The sequence below is a fragment of the Epinephelus lanceolatus genome, chromosome 18, assembly GCF_041903045.1.
Source record: "Epinephelus lanceolatus isolate andai-2023 chromosome 18, ASM4190304v1, whole genome shotgun sequence".
NCBI lineage: Eukaryota > Metazoa > Chordata > Actinopteri > Perciformes > Serranidae > Epinephelus > Epinephelus lanceolatus.
Genome location: NC_135751.1, coordinates 30,885,646 through 30,902,547, shown reverse-complemented (window position 1 = coordinate 30,902,547; position 16,902 = coordinate 30,885,646). Strand labels below are relative to the sequence as shown.

The window sequence follows — 16,902 nt, the reverse complement described above, 5'->3', positions numbered from 1 at the left end:
CGGTCGCACTCGGTAACTGCAGCGGCGCGCGGGAAGATACCCACATTTTGTCTGTGAGCGCTGGAGGAGCTGTCCACCAGCACGGTGCTGAAGTGTGTCCGACACAGCGCTGCTGCACGGTATATCAAGGTAATCAGACATGAGATGTGAGATGCGGCACGCAGTGGGTAAATCGTGTTTGTTTGCTCATGTAAAGGCCTGCATGTGCCATACGGTATGCATGGCGAACATTTTGTGCCGTGGTTTTCTGTAATGGGTGGATGTTTGCGCTAACATGGAATGCGGACATTAAACATGAGCCAGCTGAGCTGTGGGGGCTGGTGCAGAGCAAAAACAAAATGAATGCTGAAGCGACTGCAAAAAAGAGAGACCCAAGTCCACAATTCATGGAACACCTCCATGATGCTAACCGTGCTGTAGCCTATAGGTGTTTCCAGTGGGCAGTATCATCACATAGCATGTAATTGATGCAACTACAGAACGAATCCGTTGGAATAAGCCTATTAGGAAAGAGCCCACCCACCTAAAACACACGCGCGCACGCATGCACGCACAATTGTGCATGCACTCATGTTTTCTTGTTCACAGTAAAAAAAAAAGAGGAAAGAAATCTAACTCTTAAGTCTGTCTGATGCTCTGAAAATATGACTTACACACAGCCCGACTGCAACATCTGGTCTGCTTTGCACTGGTGTCAAGGTCAAATAAGTGTCCATGTCATGGGTGCTCTGCAATTTTTGAGTACATTTTACATTTGGATAGATACACAATAGCAACGCTCACTACCGATGTAATGTCAATATTTGTTATATAAATGAATTTTAACAATACCTTCATCTTAAATTACACAAATCCCCCCAAATGTCACTATTGTGAGTTCCAACGTTATTTATGTCAGCAACAACACCTGTAAGCAAATGAAGGGAGACATATTTTGCAACTAATAGGAAAGAGAGCGCTGTACAGTTTATAACCACTCCTTTGTTTATAATGCATGAAATGTTATTAGATAAAAGTTGAGGCTGATGGAAAATACTGTTGGAAAGTTAAAGTGGCAACAGGACTGACTTGTCATAAGTTAACTGTTGTCTGTTTACTTTATAGACCCGACTGTTGCAAAGGAAAACCCAATTTAATTTGAATAAAAAGGATACTTTGCTGATTTTTAACCAGCTTTGTATTATAACAAAGTGGGTAGTGCCCAGATCTCTCTGCTTATCTCTCAGCCCAAATTTTAGCTACCTGTAGGGCTGTTGGGCAAAGAACAGATTGTGCTTCTGCATTTTTGTCAAGTAAACTACTTGATTTTCATATTCCCACCACCATGGACACAAAGAGTGTAGAGTGCTCCAGTAATGACTCTCCCTCATCTCAAAGTCAATGAGTTTTTGGTTAGATGCCTGAAATAAGGTCTATGGTTAGCACATGCTTAGGAGGCTTTCAAGTTTGTTCTACAACATAAAATACATCAGTGAATACCCCTCTTGCTAATTTTAGGGTTTTATGTGTCTTAAAAAAGGCACTTGCTAACAAGTGGCTAAATGAGACTACAGAACGTCATCACACTGAACATGAATTCACAGCCTTGTTGTGGTAGGGACATGGGTCATGCAACCGTGATGTAGTTTGTTCATAGCCCAACGTCAGCTTTTTACTCTTGGTGATTGCATTTACAACTCAAAAATCAGAAAAGTTGTACATTTGTAGAGATGATCTTGCTAGACAAAATATGTTAGTATCATAAAAGTTTGACACAGATTTTTTTTTACAATAATCCAAAATCCAATGGAAAACTCCTATAAGTTTTTTGACGAGGGAACCAGGGCGATGCTAATTTCCTTGTTGGCCCACAGAAAAACATCACTGTTGTAGGCTTTCTACCTCTTGAGCAAAAGCAAATCCTTTTCCTCTGTTTTCTCTGATCACGTAGTACCAAGTTCAAATGAATTTATGTCTTTCTACTGCAAAGACAGCCTAGTTTTATGACTGTGGATGAAAGCCCTGGTATGACTTGAGAATATTGCCTGCAGTGAAATCTTAAGCTACATCCACAGTGAGTTTGCTCAGAGAGGTCCAAGATCAGGGCTTACATAACCCCATGAAGTCAGTGTCAGAGGCAACTTAACCAAAGGGTCAGTGGCTTCACGATGGACCGGCAACCTGTTTCACTAATTTCTTCCAAATGCATGCTGGGATAGGCCTCAGCTCCCTGTGACCCTGAAGGGGATTAAGAAAATAAATGAATGAGAGGGCTGTTTGAATCCAGGACAATCCATCATTCCCTTTAGGCTGTGCTTGTTGGCAAACAGGGCCTCTCATCCCTTTATACGATGATCCGTAAGACTTTGACAAGCAAAAATAACATCTTTGGATTGTAGGAAAACATCGTATTATTGTTGTTTTTATTATGTAGATTAAAAAAGAAATAAAAGCATCACCATAAAGACTCATAGTTCGGGGTGTAGAAAGTCTGGGGTTACTTAAGGAATAAGTTCTAGGCCAATAAAAACATCTTTATTTTCATTTTTTTTAATTTTATAGTACTTCTCGTACTTGTCATATTACACATATATATGCTTTGCCATAATCTCTCAATCTGCTTCTATTTCAGTATCTTAGTGTCTCACAAATCAAAGGATGCACTGGTCAATGAACACACTGCCCTTGCCTCCATATGTTGAGCTGGGTGTCCACTCACTGAGTGGCCTTCTGTGGACTCTTCTGCTACTCTTTCTGTGGCACTGTTATCGGATGGGCTCCGACCTGCCAATCCCAGGCCACGCACACGCTGGAAAGCTCAAGTCAGGCTCAAGGCGGTCCATGATGTCCCGTGGTGGTAGCTGTGCTGGAACAAAGTGTAATGCACGGTCCAAGCTGTCGAGAAGTGATCAAATTACTCCCTTTATTTCCATGGAAACAGAGGAGGATGAGGAACAGGGACAGGGCTACCTCACCCCAGTGCTGAGTCATGCCTTGTTCCCAGCCCAGGCATCTGCAGAAGCCAAGAAACTCTACGCAGCACTGCAAGAGTATGCCAAGCGCTACAGTTGGGTGGGCATGGGCCGCATTCATAAAGGCCTCCGTGAGCAGGTACAAGTCTATTCCATGCAGGCCATAAGCTAGTACTTGTTTATCACATTTATCACTCCAAAATCCATTGCGGATTGTGGATCCAGAGGTTTGTTTTCATAGCATGTACATAATCATGTGTAAAAGAATAATCCATACACGTCAAGGGTAAACAGCAGAGGAAAGAAACATCATCAAGAATGAGTAATTGATTTCTCATTGTTCTCACTTTAGGTCAGACTGAATGATCACTCTGCTATACAGAAGCCTCATCTATTCTTCTTACCAGATGTCCCAAGTGTTCCTTTCTTCCCACGAGATGCTCATCGACATGACATTGAAGTGTTGGAAGCCAACTACTCTGTAATTTTGGCTGAGTTCAAGACTGTATACCAGAGGGGTATCGACTCCAAACTAGGCTGGACCTGTCTGGGACCAAAGGTATGCAGTCCTTTAGTTGCTGAAATGTCTTGTTCAGATACCTTTATAGTCTTACGAACCCCTCCAACCCCAGGTTATCTTGTAATGTTACAGGTGCTTGTGCTTGCAGGTGTAGATCTTGCAACAGTGTTAAGTCACCCTATGACCTCTGTTCATTATGTGCACTATCATAATGCCTTTGCTGTTTTAATCTTTCACTTTTTCGAGATTTCCAAATGTGGAAAATATGGGCAAATGTGGTGGGAACACATGCAGTTCTCGTGGCAATGTCTGCGTCCCCTTTGAACTCTGTCACTACTGTCCCATAAAAAGAAATTACACAGACATATACAGTTTCAAGATTCCCTAAAACCTCTATTTTTTTTAGATGTAACCCATACAGACTCCATTTAATTAGATACGGGTCAAATAATTTTCATTCATAAATTTCTATTTTTGTGCATTTTGGGTCACTGAGCCAAATTTGACCTGAACCATATGTAAGAGTAATATGAATTGATTTATCCTGTTTAATTCTGATGAACACTCACTGGCCACTTTATTAGGTACACCTGTTCAACTGCTTGTTAACGCAAATAGCTAATCAGTCAATCACGTGGCACCAACTCAATGCATTTAGGCATGTGGACATGGTCAAGACGACGAGGCAAGGTTGTTGGTGTTAGACAGGCTGGTCTGAGTATTTCAGAAACTGCTGATCTAGTGGGATTTTCACACACAACTGTCTCTAGGGTTTTCAGAGAAGGGTCAAATATCAAGTAAGTGGCAGTTCTCAGGGCGAAAATACCTTGTTGATGCCGGAGGTCACAGGAGAATAGCCAGATTGGTTCAAGATGACAGAAAGGCAACAGTAACTCAAATAATCACTCATTACAATCAAGGTATGCAGAAGATCATCTCTGAATGAACAACACGTCGAACCTTGAAGCAGATGGGCTTCGTTTCAGTGCCACAGCCTGCCTGAGTATTGTTGCTGACCCTGTCCATCCCTTTACGACTAAAGTGTACTGGGTACTTCCAGCAGGATAATGCATGACAATGATGTCACTGTACTCCAATGGTCTCCATAGTCACCAGATTTCAATCCAATAAAGCACCTTTGGAATTCTCATCATGGATGTGCAGCCAACAAATCTGCAGCAACTGTGTGATGTCATCATGTCAATATGGGCCAAAATCTCTGAGGGATGTTTCCAGCACCTTGTTGAATCTATGACACCAAGAATTAAGGCAGTTCTGACGGCAAAAGGGGTCCAACCTGGTACTAGCAAGGTGTACCTAATAAAGTGGTTGGTGAGTGTATGTGTCTCACTGGGGTCATGTGTTTATTGCAGGTCATTGTCTCTTTCAGGGCCAGGCAGTGTTTCCTTTGTACAGTGCAGGTGTCTCTGTGGCAGGAAACTGTCGCTCCTGTCCCCGCACCTATCGGACACTTCTCTCTCTACGTACGTTCATAAGCAGCAACTCATTGGGATCTGCTGGATTTTGGCTGTTGGTGCCCGGAGCTACACTGGGGAGCTCATACGGACCCACGAATACACGCCTACGTTGTCATCTTGGTGAGTGAAAGAAATGCACTCATCATGGTTTATCTGCATTTATCTGCATCTTCGACAAATCTGAAAAATCTTTCACTGACAACACTAAAAAAAGGAGAGAAAGATAAATGACCTGATAAAATACTAAACCATTGCATTATGTTGTACTTTGTGGGTCGGGGTTCATTTCCTCCTTAGCCTATTTTGTACTGTTATCCGTCTGGCTATAATCCTCTCAGTTTTAAACACAGCCAGGGCTGGAGTGCATGGCCTTCTTAGCTGAGGGAAACCATATTTCGTTTTCAAACTTTAAAAACAGACATCACTTTTGTAGGTCTGCAGACTCCACCCCTATGTGAGCTGGTGGTGGGAGGGGAGCCTCAGTGCTGGTCAGAAGGACACTGCCTCCTGGTTGATGACTCGTTCCTCCACACTGTCTCCCACAAGGGTCAGTGAATCAAGTACAATTTCAAAGAACATGTGACATTCATTTTACTCTAATTTTTACTCTTGATTGTATTTTCATTATTTAGTGCATGAACAAAAATAAAAATGGAATGCAATACACAAGCTCTATGTACAAAACAAGCAGCAAGTTTTGGGGTTTCTTTGCTCCATTTAATGAGTTTAGCCCTAAATTTCTGCAACATTTTTACTTCATCTTGCATCTGTGTCTATTTCTAAAGGGCCTCCAGATGCTGGACCCAGAGTCATTTTGAGTGTGGACCTCTGGCATCCAAATGTGGCTGCAGCAGAGAGACAAGCTTTGGACTTCATGTTCAGCCCTGACCTCTGACTTTGCACCTGCCAATATTACCAATACACAACATGCAGGGGTGCCTTACCTTAGCCGTGTTTGTTGTGGGTCATACATCTCATTCCAGTCGATGAATCACTGTGTGAATCTGCCCTAAGAATTACACAAGCCATTAGCCACGCTTTCAAGTGATGTCTGATGTATGGTCTACACCAGGAAGTGCCACAGGAGTGCATTATTATGGATGATGTCAGAAAATGCTAAATGTTAGTCAATTTGAATACAAGCAGACATCACTTGAAAGCAGAATGAAATCTAACCTAAGAAGAGCAGATCAGGTGTTAACTATTGTAAATCTAATCTTGACATCATATACTATGCTCGTGAATGCTATTTGCATGCAAAACCTATTTGTCCTGTTTACTGGACCTCGCTTTTCAGCTGCTCATGCATATGCACGAGTGCATGAGTCAGCCTGGGATGCTTCATTTTGAAATGTAGGTAGATTACCTATGGCTCAACCAAAAAACTGTGAAAACCTGATAATCGTATAAATGTAAATTACAATTTATTTTTGTTCTACAAAATTATTGCCAAACATATATTAAAGGTCTAGTGTGTAGGATTTAGTGGCATCTAGTGGTGAGGTTGCAGAACTGAAACTTCTCCTGTGTGTGTGTGGGGGGGGGGGGGGACTACAGTATGCTGGCCAACATGAAAATGTGAAAATGCAAATGGCCTTATCTTAAGCTAGTTTTTGACATGGCCATTCTGGGCCACTGCAGAGGATCTGCTTTTTTTCAGTTGATGATAAACTAATATAGTATAATATATGATATTATACACCATGTCTGCAAATAGATGCTCCTAAATCCTACTTTGCATACTGTGGTTATTATTTCTCTCCGTATTACCTCTACAGATGCTTGTATGTTTCTATGTATAAATATATTAATATATTTTTCTTTGTTTATTAATATAGTTGATGGTATGTTAGTGGTTTACATATTGTGTGACATGCATATATCAGGTTCTTGGTCAAATGTATTTTTCTTTGAATCCAAATAACAAATAAATAACCAATGAATCAGTATTGACTGTGTTATATTGAGTGCATAGTTTAACTGAGTACATGTGAATGCACACTTTTGTTGATACAGTATGCATGGATCAGAGCTAATTGTTTTGTTTGGTCTTTGAAACTATACCATATACTTGTGCAGGAGAACAGATCTTAATCTAATAATTAGTATAAAAATATATTACATTTATTAAAGAAAAAATATCCACTGAGTAACTTTTGTGTTTCTAAATAATATTGCAGATGTATTTATTATCTAAGAAACTCCAAAATGGCCAGTATTACTGTTTGGGGAAATACATTGAGTCTAGTGAATATGTCTTTTAATTCAAACACATTAGAATAGTATTTTTTAAAACACTCTTGATTCATTAAGCTCCTATATCTTTTTTTTGGTTACTTTTTTCAGTCAGCAGATGAGAATTAGAGGTGATTTTGTCTTATCTGCCATCTGTTCATCTGAGGGTACCATGATGAGGATTACAGAGGCTGAACTAATCCAGCCCAGAGAGACAGATTATTCTGAGATTGTTTATATGTAGTGGTATGTATGTTGTTTTTATGGTGTGTGACTCACCCAACAATGGGCATTTATTCTATGAGCTGTGAGAGATTTGATAGAAAGCTAAACATCATTGTCAAATTCACAAGCAAATAATATAACGACTCAAATATTGAGTCTTGCTGTCAAAGGTCAGTATGAAGGGATGACGGTCTTATAATCAAACTCTCATCATAATTTTGCTAAGCCATCCACCAGATCATTACAAGGTGAGGCTCACTGCGATGTTTTCATGCCAGCATTGGCATATGCAAATCTGTAACACCATGTTTTAAATTTCTTTAAATCTGCATTATCATGCACCACGTAGGTCCATAAAGCAACCAGAGGTGTCTGCCATTTCTTTACCAGCAATTGTGATTCTATAACACACATCAGTGTTCTTCACTGACAATCTTGACATAAGGTCACAGCCTTAAAAGATTATGACCAGGACATTTATTTAACAGACAAAAATAACTGTTGTCACACTCAACAATGTTCATGCTGGCCTTTTGTTATGCAACAGCATTAGCAACTTTAGAGGGATTATTTTCAGTGAAAGAAGCAAAATGAACAAAGTGGTCAGAAAATAAATCTGTTATTATTATTATTATTATTGTTATTATTATTATTATCTTTGGCAACCTGCCATTTAGAAATACTTTCAGTCTCACTTGTTGAAATGTGCATGAATCTGCTTGCTTGTATTGTACGGCATTGAATATTGTATGATACATTCCATGAAAGAGCAGATCAGTACTCCACAATCGTACTAACATTACTCACATTAAGTCTCCAGACACACATTGATTATGAAGTTTTATTTGGAACGTTCTTTACAGACACACGCTCTTAGTCAGTGTGATCGTGCCATTGAAGCCCACACAGCAGACTTGACCAAACTGTTGATCAAATTTTGGCTTGACCGAGGTGCTAGATATGATCATTAGGGATAATCAAAACAAACTGAAAAGCCTTCCAATCTGGAAAGGTGTCCAGTATTTTACTCTGAAACGAAGCGTTGGATAGATAAAGAGACTGACAGATGACTGAAATGACTCAGCATGCAATTTTCAAAAGCATATTTTCTATTTGTCAAAGCCTTATTACTGAGAATATATTTATCATAAACACACATTCTTTGACATGAGATCAGGGAACTCCACGGTGTCTGTAAAAGACAGGCATTTGGGAATATACAGTATGTTGGTACTAGTCAGCATTAGTTAATCACATTTGTAATCTAACATTCTGATAAATTACCTAACATTTACATACTGTAGTTCAATAACAAAAATGTAAAAATGTTTGTAACTGAAAACTAGTGATACACTTGAAAACCCAATTGCCATAACAAATGTTGGCAATGTTCATTTCTGAAAACCAGGGATACGTTACATTTGCATGTTATTGTGTGGCAGATTTGTTAACACTTTATGTTTCAACATTGCTGTGGTTAACATGTGGTTTAGATTTTGGAAAAGATCACATTTTGGTTTAAATGACCTGGTTTTGGGCGCATAATCCCCATTGGAAACGCAGCATTGTCGCTGTAAAAAACAACTGCTTTTCGTGCCACTGTCCCAGCTGGAAACACAGTGACAGGTTGCTACAAAACACCCATGTTTTGTGCCTAAAAAGCCACTGGAAATACAGCAAAGACTCACTAAAATACAACTGGTTTTGTTATTTATTGGTCTCGAGCAAACGTCTGCAACAGCTTGGCAGGTGGGTGACATGCCATCCACCATCATTTCCACCTCCCTATGACAAAGCAGCTCATATACTATGTCACTTTAGAAATGTTATTATGATATACATGCAACATGCAAATGTAACATATCTGCCTAACCGCACAAAGCCAACATTGCCTTCTGGCGACTGGGCTGCTGATCACTATGTCTCACAATGGAACACTTTCTCATCAGACCTGTGTGTCAGCCCTGCTGCAACAGGGGAAATTTGCAAAGAAAAAAAGGACAAATCACAAACATCTGAGAAATGCCTTGCATTTTTATTTAATTTTCACAAAATGTCCAATTTGTCTTTAAGATAAAGGTATACTTGTATGCAAAAAGTCGCACTCAGAGGTACACTTTAACAAAACACATTTGTGAATACCATTCAGTGATGGAAGTACTACTCAGATCTTTTACTTAAGTAAAAGTAGCAATAAATATTTTAGTATTGGCAAATAGCACTCCATGCAGCCAATTTTAGATAATTATATATATTATGGATAACTGGATTACAATTAGTAATGCACTGATGTGTAAGCAGCACTAATGTTGCCACTAGTAAATGTGGGGATCATTTCCAACTGACCAGACTGCTGGGCTTAACTTAACAAACTGCTGGGCTTAATTTAACACTCTGGCATTTGTATGTTAATTTATTTTCTGTGTGAATAATCTGAATCTACAGGGTAACAAGTAACTAGTATTGTCTAACAAATGTAGTGGAGTAAAAGTTCTATGTGGGCTTTCAGAATGTTGTGGAGTCAAGGAATCAAGTAGCATAAAAATGCAAATACTTAAGTAAAGTATAAGTACCTCAAAATTATACTTATGTACAGTACTTGAGTAAGTGTACTTTTCTACATTCCATCACTGATACCCTTATAAAAGAAACTTCAGACAGATGGTGGGCTGCCTTTATGCCCTGGTGAGGCAGAAGCATGGGAGGTGAAGAAGTGGCAGTAGAGGACAGTTGGTCCTGCTGAGATCATGTTCTCCAGGTGTCACCGGAGGGACAGATGGTTTTATGCCCGGGTCGAGGCTGCAGCCACATTAAAGGCAGAGTCAATCATTACTTTTAGGAGGTCAGTGCTGAACACTCTCAGCTGACTGATAATGTCCTCTGGATCAGATTAAATTCACTGCAGACACTCCCTACAGCAGGCAAGGAGCTGCATTAAAGAGCTGTTGTCATTGTCCACAACTAATAAAGCCTTAGGAGTCATTGGGAAGAAGCATGCACATAGCTCATCCCCTTCCATGCCACCCACACACCATTATCTACTAGGTATCATAAAATGCTATGGGCTCATCCTCCATATTATACCCCTTTTAATGTGAATAAGAGTGGGTGGGGTTTGCCCAAATGTAACCTATAGAGAAAAGGTGGGGGTGACAGAAGCAGACTGTTCATGAGAGTTTTGTCCTTGCAGAGTCTTGTTATTTTACTGACTCCTGTGGGCTAATGCTGCATTCATGTAACACTGCAATTATTGTATTTATGAGTTTACAACTTGTAGACAGTGTAGATGTCAACAACGGAGTTGTAACTGTAGCTGAGACACAGCAATGCCAACTAATTTCACGAAAGCTGCCTTTGAGTAACAAAAACTGTAAAATATATTATTTCACCATTTGATTTTAGTTTAGTTCCCAAGACCAGCCCACGGCACAGCTCACCCACAGCATCTCCCCAACACAGAAACTTGCTCACTGTACTTTTGCCTCTGCTGACTTGTTTAGCTGGACATGGCAGACACCTCTAATTTCACATATGTATTGGTTCTTCCATTTTTAAACAGCTGATAATGATGTTCGCACCTGCTGCTCTGTTTGACAGCTCTGCAGGATTCAGGGCAAACTAGGTGACAACGAACTTTTCAAATTGCTGAGCTAACATATCCCTAAACTATAGGGTGTGGCTATCTCGGGCTGTGTGTCCACATGGCGTTTTTTTTTCTTTCTGAGTTGTTCCCACTGAGGAGAGAGTGTGTGTTGCCTCCAGAAAAGCTGTATTTTTTACAGCTCTGAACTTTTTGAGAAGCGCCATTGCCTCTTTCAGGCAACCAATCATATAGGGTAGGACTTTATCCGAGCCATATGACATCATAATAGAGACAGAAAAGCTCATTTGTTGGAGCAGATCCACTGAATGTGGACACTGAAGACACTGGAAGCCCTTTTTTCATGAAATGCTGTGATGAAGTCTCCCCCCATGCCACCGCTTTTCTGCCAAAGAAAAACGCTGTGTGGACACTGGCCCTAAAGTTTTATCATCTAAAAAATAGAATACAATTACTCGTAAGAATTAGGCTATCATCAACATAAAATTTAATAAAAAATGCATCCTCTCCTTTCACAGTCATCCATTCATTCTGTTGTCTTCATTTCTGCGACATCATTTTCACAAACTCTGTAAAGAGAATAGACAAAGTATTGGTTAGCCAAATTCTTTGGTAGATTTATCGAAAACTTTTTGCTTTGGCACTGAGTGTAAATGATAACTAAAGTAACTAGCTGACACATAAAAAGACACAGAATGAGATTACTTTATGTGTGACCAACATTTAAATGAAATTTGATTTAACAAATTATTTTAACAGTAAATTTTTTTGCAGACATTGTTACATTGTGAGTTGTCATGGCAGCAAAAGCTGATAAATGAAACTGATAACATGAATCTTGGCTCATACACCTGTGAGTGTGCCAGTGACCAAAATAATACCAGAGCTCTAATACTTTTTCAGATGTTTTCTGATGTAGTTATTTAAAAGGGCTTTATGCAAAATTCAGAGCCTCTGAATTGTTTGGACATGTTTCTCAACATGAAGGTGGCTGAATTGGTGCCTAGCACAGGCCCCCGAGAAGTGTGCCAGACTTTGAAGCCAATTTTTGTGGTGGCCAAACAGTGTATTTACACCGTCACATGATGCCCTGTGGCCCAAAAGACTTTTTGGTATTGACTTACATGGCCAAGGAGACGCTTGTAAATCAGCGGATAAATGTTTTTGACCATCACCACCTCTGCAAAACGATATATTTCACTATTGGGATTTGATCCATTTGGTCCAAAAACATTTGGAAAGTCAAGAAAAGCCACACATTCGTATCATTTTATTCTCAAGTTAGAGAACTGGAAGTAGCTTCCTCAGCCAATGGAAGACTCTAGTGCACCTGCTCTATGGGTCACATGGTGTGGAAGCAGTGCTGATCATCCAGATTTTTTTTAAATGAGGCAGTTAAACTTTTTTGGCTTCCTGCGCCACTGAGCAACCTTAATAGGAGTGAAAGGGGCCCCGCCTCTAGTGCTACCACAACAAACCACAGAGAAGCTAAGACTGCAATACACAGAGGGAGCATGACTCTCTGCTCAAGATGCCATCACTCCACCATATATGTACAGAACAAATAGTGGTTTGCTGCTATGTTATTGCCATAACAGAACCATTAACAACACTTTTAAAATTGAGGCTATCTATTTGAATCAAAGATTGTTGATTCAATTTGAGTTACTTCATCTGCTGTGTTTCACAGAACAACTCAACCAGCTCAACATCTAGACAGCGGAGGTTAATATAAGGCTACAGAAAAAGACTTAATATTTGTGTGTGCATGTGTGTACATGTATCTCACCCTCAAAGTCAACTGTCCCATCTCCATTGTTGTCAGCTTCTCTGACCACTGCTTCGATTTCATTTCTGCTGGTCTGTTCTCCTAGTAACTTTATCATGGCATGTCTCAGCTCATCAGATGTAATAGAGCCATCTCCATCAATATCAAACTGTATTAAAGTGGAAGAGGAAAGCAAAACATTGCAAAACTCTAGGGCATTTCTGACTCATATTGCAATCACGACATGCCAGATATCTGTTTTTACAGTATGTTCATTTAATATCCACCACGGGGTGCCAAAGACCAAAAAGACAAAGTAGGTATGTTGGGCTCACCTCTCGAAATGCATCTTTAAGTTCCTTCAGCCCAATCATCCCTGCAGTTTCAGCCAAAAGCTTGGGGGTCATTAGTTCCACGAAATCGTCAAAGTCCACCCGTCCCCCCACTGTGATGAGACAAATGATGTAACTAAAGTTAGGAGGCAGTACACAGAGAACACAGCTTAAGCTATGTTTGAGTCCTCTAACACCATTGTGAAAAAAGTACTTGTCTAGCTTTTAGCCTGCTGTTGGAGAGATTTATCTTTGGCAATTAGTGTTGCTCTATTTCATACATTACATTTCACTCTGCTGTGCTTGTCATTGTGGAAAACAATTTCGAGACAAGCACTTATGCCACTTCCTCTGGTCGTTTATCTTCCTGGTTTTAAATTATTGACTTAACTCAAAATCTCAGTGGAGGTAAACACTTTATAAATGTGAAGAGGATGGTTTGCATTCAACTGTCCGATGGATTGTAAAAATATATGGTAGTATATCTAAGATAATATCTGTGCTCTTCCATACCATTTATGTGAGCCACTGACATATGATAAACCAGCAGACGATATATTTAATTGTTCCCACCAACACTTTGCTGGCTTCTTTAGAAATAGAAAAATGCAAATGTGCTCTGTGTCTCAAGAGACCATTGTGAAGGAGAGCGTGAAAGACACATTTCCTGAAAATATTTTTAGTATGTTTTGCATTAGTTTTTTAAACACGTTCAGCAAAAATTTTTAAAAAAGCACACATTTGAAAACCAACAAGAGAGATAAAACTGTGGGAACAAGTTATTATCTCATGGGATTAAGTTATTATATTGTGGGAACAAGTTATCTTATAGAAACAAGTTATTTCATAGGAACATCTGTGAGAACAAGTTCTTATCTTGTGTGCATAAGTAAATTATCTTGCGGGATTAAGTTATCATATTGTGGGAACAAATCATCTCATGGGAACAAGTTCTTATCTTGTGGGAGCAAGATATTATCAGTGTGGAATTAAGTTATTATATTGTGGGAAAAAGTTATTATGTCATGGGAACAAGTTATTATATTGTGGGAACAAGTTATCTTATAGAAACAAGTTATCTCATAGGAACATCTTTCTTCTTATATTGTGGGACCAAGTTCTTATCATGTGTGCACAAGTTACTGTAATTATCTTGTGGGAACAAATTTTTATCTCATGGGAACAAGTTATTATCTTGTGGGAGCAAGGTATTATCAGTGTAGGATTAAGTTATTATATCGTGGGAACAAGTAATTATCTTGTGGTAACATGTTCTTATCCAGTGGGAGCAAGTTCCTGTCCTGTGAGATTAAGTTATTATATTGTGGGAACAAATTATCATCTCATGGGAACAAGTAATTATATTGTGGGAACATGTTCTTACCTTGTGGGAGCAAGGTATTATTAGTGTGGGATTAAGTTATTATATTGTGTACACAAAATGAGAGGCTCACTTGTTTCCACAAGTTAACTAACCAGACCAATAATATCACCTTTTGGGACTTTAGGGTCTCCGTAAGATATCCAAAATAAATTAACAGATTATATTTTCATCAGCCGATTGGCAGTAATAAAACATTAATGGAGTTTGACATTTGACATTTATTTTTGCTTTTACCTCATAAATTAGAGAACATTACTCACAGTTCATGTTGATGTTCTGACTCAGTTCTATGAGCTCCATTTCAGTGGGCATGTAACCCATGGTCCTCATCAGGTTCCCCAGGTCCTTACAGGTTATGAAACCATCTTTGTCTTTATCAAACTCAACAAAAGCTTCACGCAACTCTAGAGAGCATACAGACAAATAAATTGAGATGGCATACCTTGACAGAAACTTAAAGATAAAAAATCATTATGTAACAGTATATTTGAACACACAAAGCAGCAGTTACCGTCAATCTCATCATTTGTAAGAGCTCTCGTCTGCGAAAGAATAAAGGCACAGATAAAAATAGGAAATTCTGTTAGTATGTTTTATACACCCTTTTATACACTTTTCCACAAAATGTATCACTACTGATGTATCCACAGTAACCCTTATTTTATATCTATGAAACACTTGAAATTGTTGATGTGTCCACATACATTTGAAATACCCATTTATTTATCCAAAATATGAGCGTTCTAGACTATTTTTAGGACAAAACATTAATTTAAGAAAGGTGTGAGTAACTGTCACTCATTATATGTGGGGACTATGTTTTTACCATTAGATCACACATTTAAAGTACACATTCATGTATGTCGTACCTTTGTTTAATATGTCACATAAAAGTGCTCTTAATGACATCATGATATGCACCAGCGCCATCCACATTATGTTCTCTGATGAACATTCATCATTTTAATTGTATAATATGTCATTTATTATTTTGCATAAGGCTTCAATATAGTTGTCCATATGAAGTTAACAGTATTTCATTGAAGTATATAACACTTCTATACTTTTATTCTGTTCTGAAATAAATTAATTTGAACTTGTATTTCAAATGCATTTGGACTGGGGAACATTATTTCTTGGTAATAATAATCTAACAGGATCTTGTTTGATTGATCCCAGATCATATGTAGAGTATATTAATTTTGGGATCACAACATCAGCACAGGTTGCCTATAAAGTTCAATGACTGGTAAAAAGAAAAAAACATGAATGTATGTGAGGAGTGCAGAATGCAACCTGTGTAGCTATGATTCAGTTTTTTACATAAAATATTACGGTTTTGTATAAATGTATGTTATGACAATTAGGGACAAAGCACAGAAACTGCGTGCCAATGCATCCGCTTAATGCACCAGCTAAAAAGTTTGCCCACCTATGTCTCCTCCACACTTAAATTCCTTTAAGCAGCTTTTACCATTGACCTAAAATAACGCCATATATGAATAACCATCATAGCAATAGCAATACCATAGTTATTTGATAAATAATCAACATATGATAGTAAGACTTACATCCTTGGTTGACCAATGAAAAAGACAATCATATACACTTAATTTCTTTGAGATTTAGAAAACTCTTTAGTAAAAGATAGGTATATAGTAATAGCATGAAACTACCACTCAGTCATAAACAGTACAATAAAACCAAGAAACCATTTTGACTTACAGGTCTCCTTGTTCCTCCCCTGAGAAAGATGCAAGCTTGTTTAATACTCATGATGACAGCCTTGTATTTGTGAATTCCTGTTAAAAATATATATGTTGCTGGCCTGTATCATTCAGTGTCTCTCTTCTGTGTGAGCATGTGTCTGCGTGTAAACTGTGATCAGCAGTGAGCTGCGTATGCGGGAGAAGAGGGATGATGTCTCATATGGATTATCTCTGCAGCTTTGGTCTAGAAAAGAAAGATAGGCTTAATGCTGTGCATATACACAATTTCATACACTAAGTCAGACACTACGGTTGTTTTTAAAAGCTTTTTTTTTTTTAAAAAAGAAAGAATTAAATGCAATCTAAATGTCATAAACAAGATTTTTTTGTATTTGACACTGTTTGCTAATGATAAAAAAAAAAATCTATGTCACCCCATCTTTGGATTTAAATCCTTATTTGTTTGGAGAAAAAACATGGATAAGACATATCTGTATTTGCTTATTGTTCGCAGTTTGTTGACTCCTTCCATGCTTTCATGTGGTGCTAGTTGAGCAAATGATTGTCTGAAGCTTTCTATCCGTTATCACGAAATGACATAAAACAGGATACAACAGATGGGAAAGTGAGGAGGGAGCAAATCTAGTATCAAAAGGATTGTGAATCATATGCCACTACAAATATGCATTTGTAATTTCT

The 16,902-nt window shown here is 38.6% G+C and overlaps 2 protein-coding genes across 3 annotated transcripts; one reads left to right on the top strand and one right to left on the bottom strand.

The window, feature by feature from the left end:
• The first annotated feature begins 2 nt into the window (after positions 1-2).
• On the top strand, positions 3-6,898 carry asphd1 (aspartate beta-hydroxylase domain containing 1). 2 transcript variants are annotated; one of them, XM_033644432.2, is made up of 6 exons: positions 3-129; positions 2,612-3,090; positions 3,304-3,510; positions 4,862-5,069; positions 5,383-5,496; positions 5,735-6,898. In XM_033644432.2, exons 2-6 carry the CDS (start codon positions 2,638-2,640, stop codon positions 5,842-5,844), a joined length of 1,092 nt encoding a protein of 363 aa, XP_033500323.1. In that variant the 5' UTR covers positions 3-129; positions 2,612-2,637; the 3' UTR covers positions 5,845-6,898. The 2 variants fall into 2 exon arrangements, with proteins under 2 accessions (XP_033500323.1, XP_033500324.1); XM_033644433.2 differs by having other exon boundaries at positions 41-167.
• Positions 6,899-9,425: 2,527 nt separating this feature from the next.
• On the bottom strand, positions 9,426-16,384 carry cabp5b (calcium binding protein 5b). The gene is made up of 6 exons (XM_033644434.2): positions 16,220-16,384; positions 15,006-15,036; positions 14,755-14,898; positions 13,114-13,223; positions 12,800-12,947; positions 9,426-11,579 (listed from the first exon to the last, which is right to left on the bottom strand). The coding sequence occupies exons 1-6, from the start codon at positions 16,268-16,270 to the stop codon at positions 11,551-11,553; spliced, it is 513 nt and encodes a 170-aa protein (XP_033500325.1). The 5' UTR covers positions 16,271-16,384; the 3' UTR covers positions 9,426-11,550.
• Positions 16,385-16,902: the final 518 nt, after the last annotated feature.

Bases quoted from the DNA above. Each gene is read 5' to 3' on its own strand.
- asphd1 (XM_033644432.2), top strand. From the start codon at position 2,638: ATGCACTGGTCAATGAACACACTGCCCTTGCCTCCATATGTTGAGCTG. The intron at 3,091-3,303 runs GTACAAGTCTAT...TTCTCACTTTAG, and splicing joins ATAAAGGCCTCCGTGAGCAG to GTCAGACTGAATGATCACTC. The intron at 5,497-5,734 runs GTCAGTGAATCA...CTATTTCTAAAG, and splicing joins CCACACTGTCTCCCACAAGG to GGCCTCCAGATGCTGGACCC.
- cabp5b (XM_033644434.2), bottom strand. From the start codon at position 16,270: ATGAGTATTAAACAAGCTTGCATCTTTCTCAGGGGAGGAACAAGGAGA. The intron at 13,224-14,754 runs GTGAGTAATGTT...GTCTCATCACAG, and splicing joins TCAGAACATCAACATGAACT to TGGGGGGACGGGTGGACTTT. The intron at 11,580-12,799 runs GTGAGATACATG...TTCTCTTTACAG, and splicing joins TGGGACAGTTGACTTTGAGG to AGTTTGTGAAAATGATGTCG.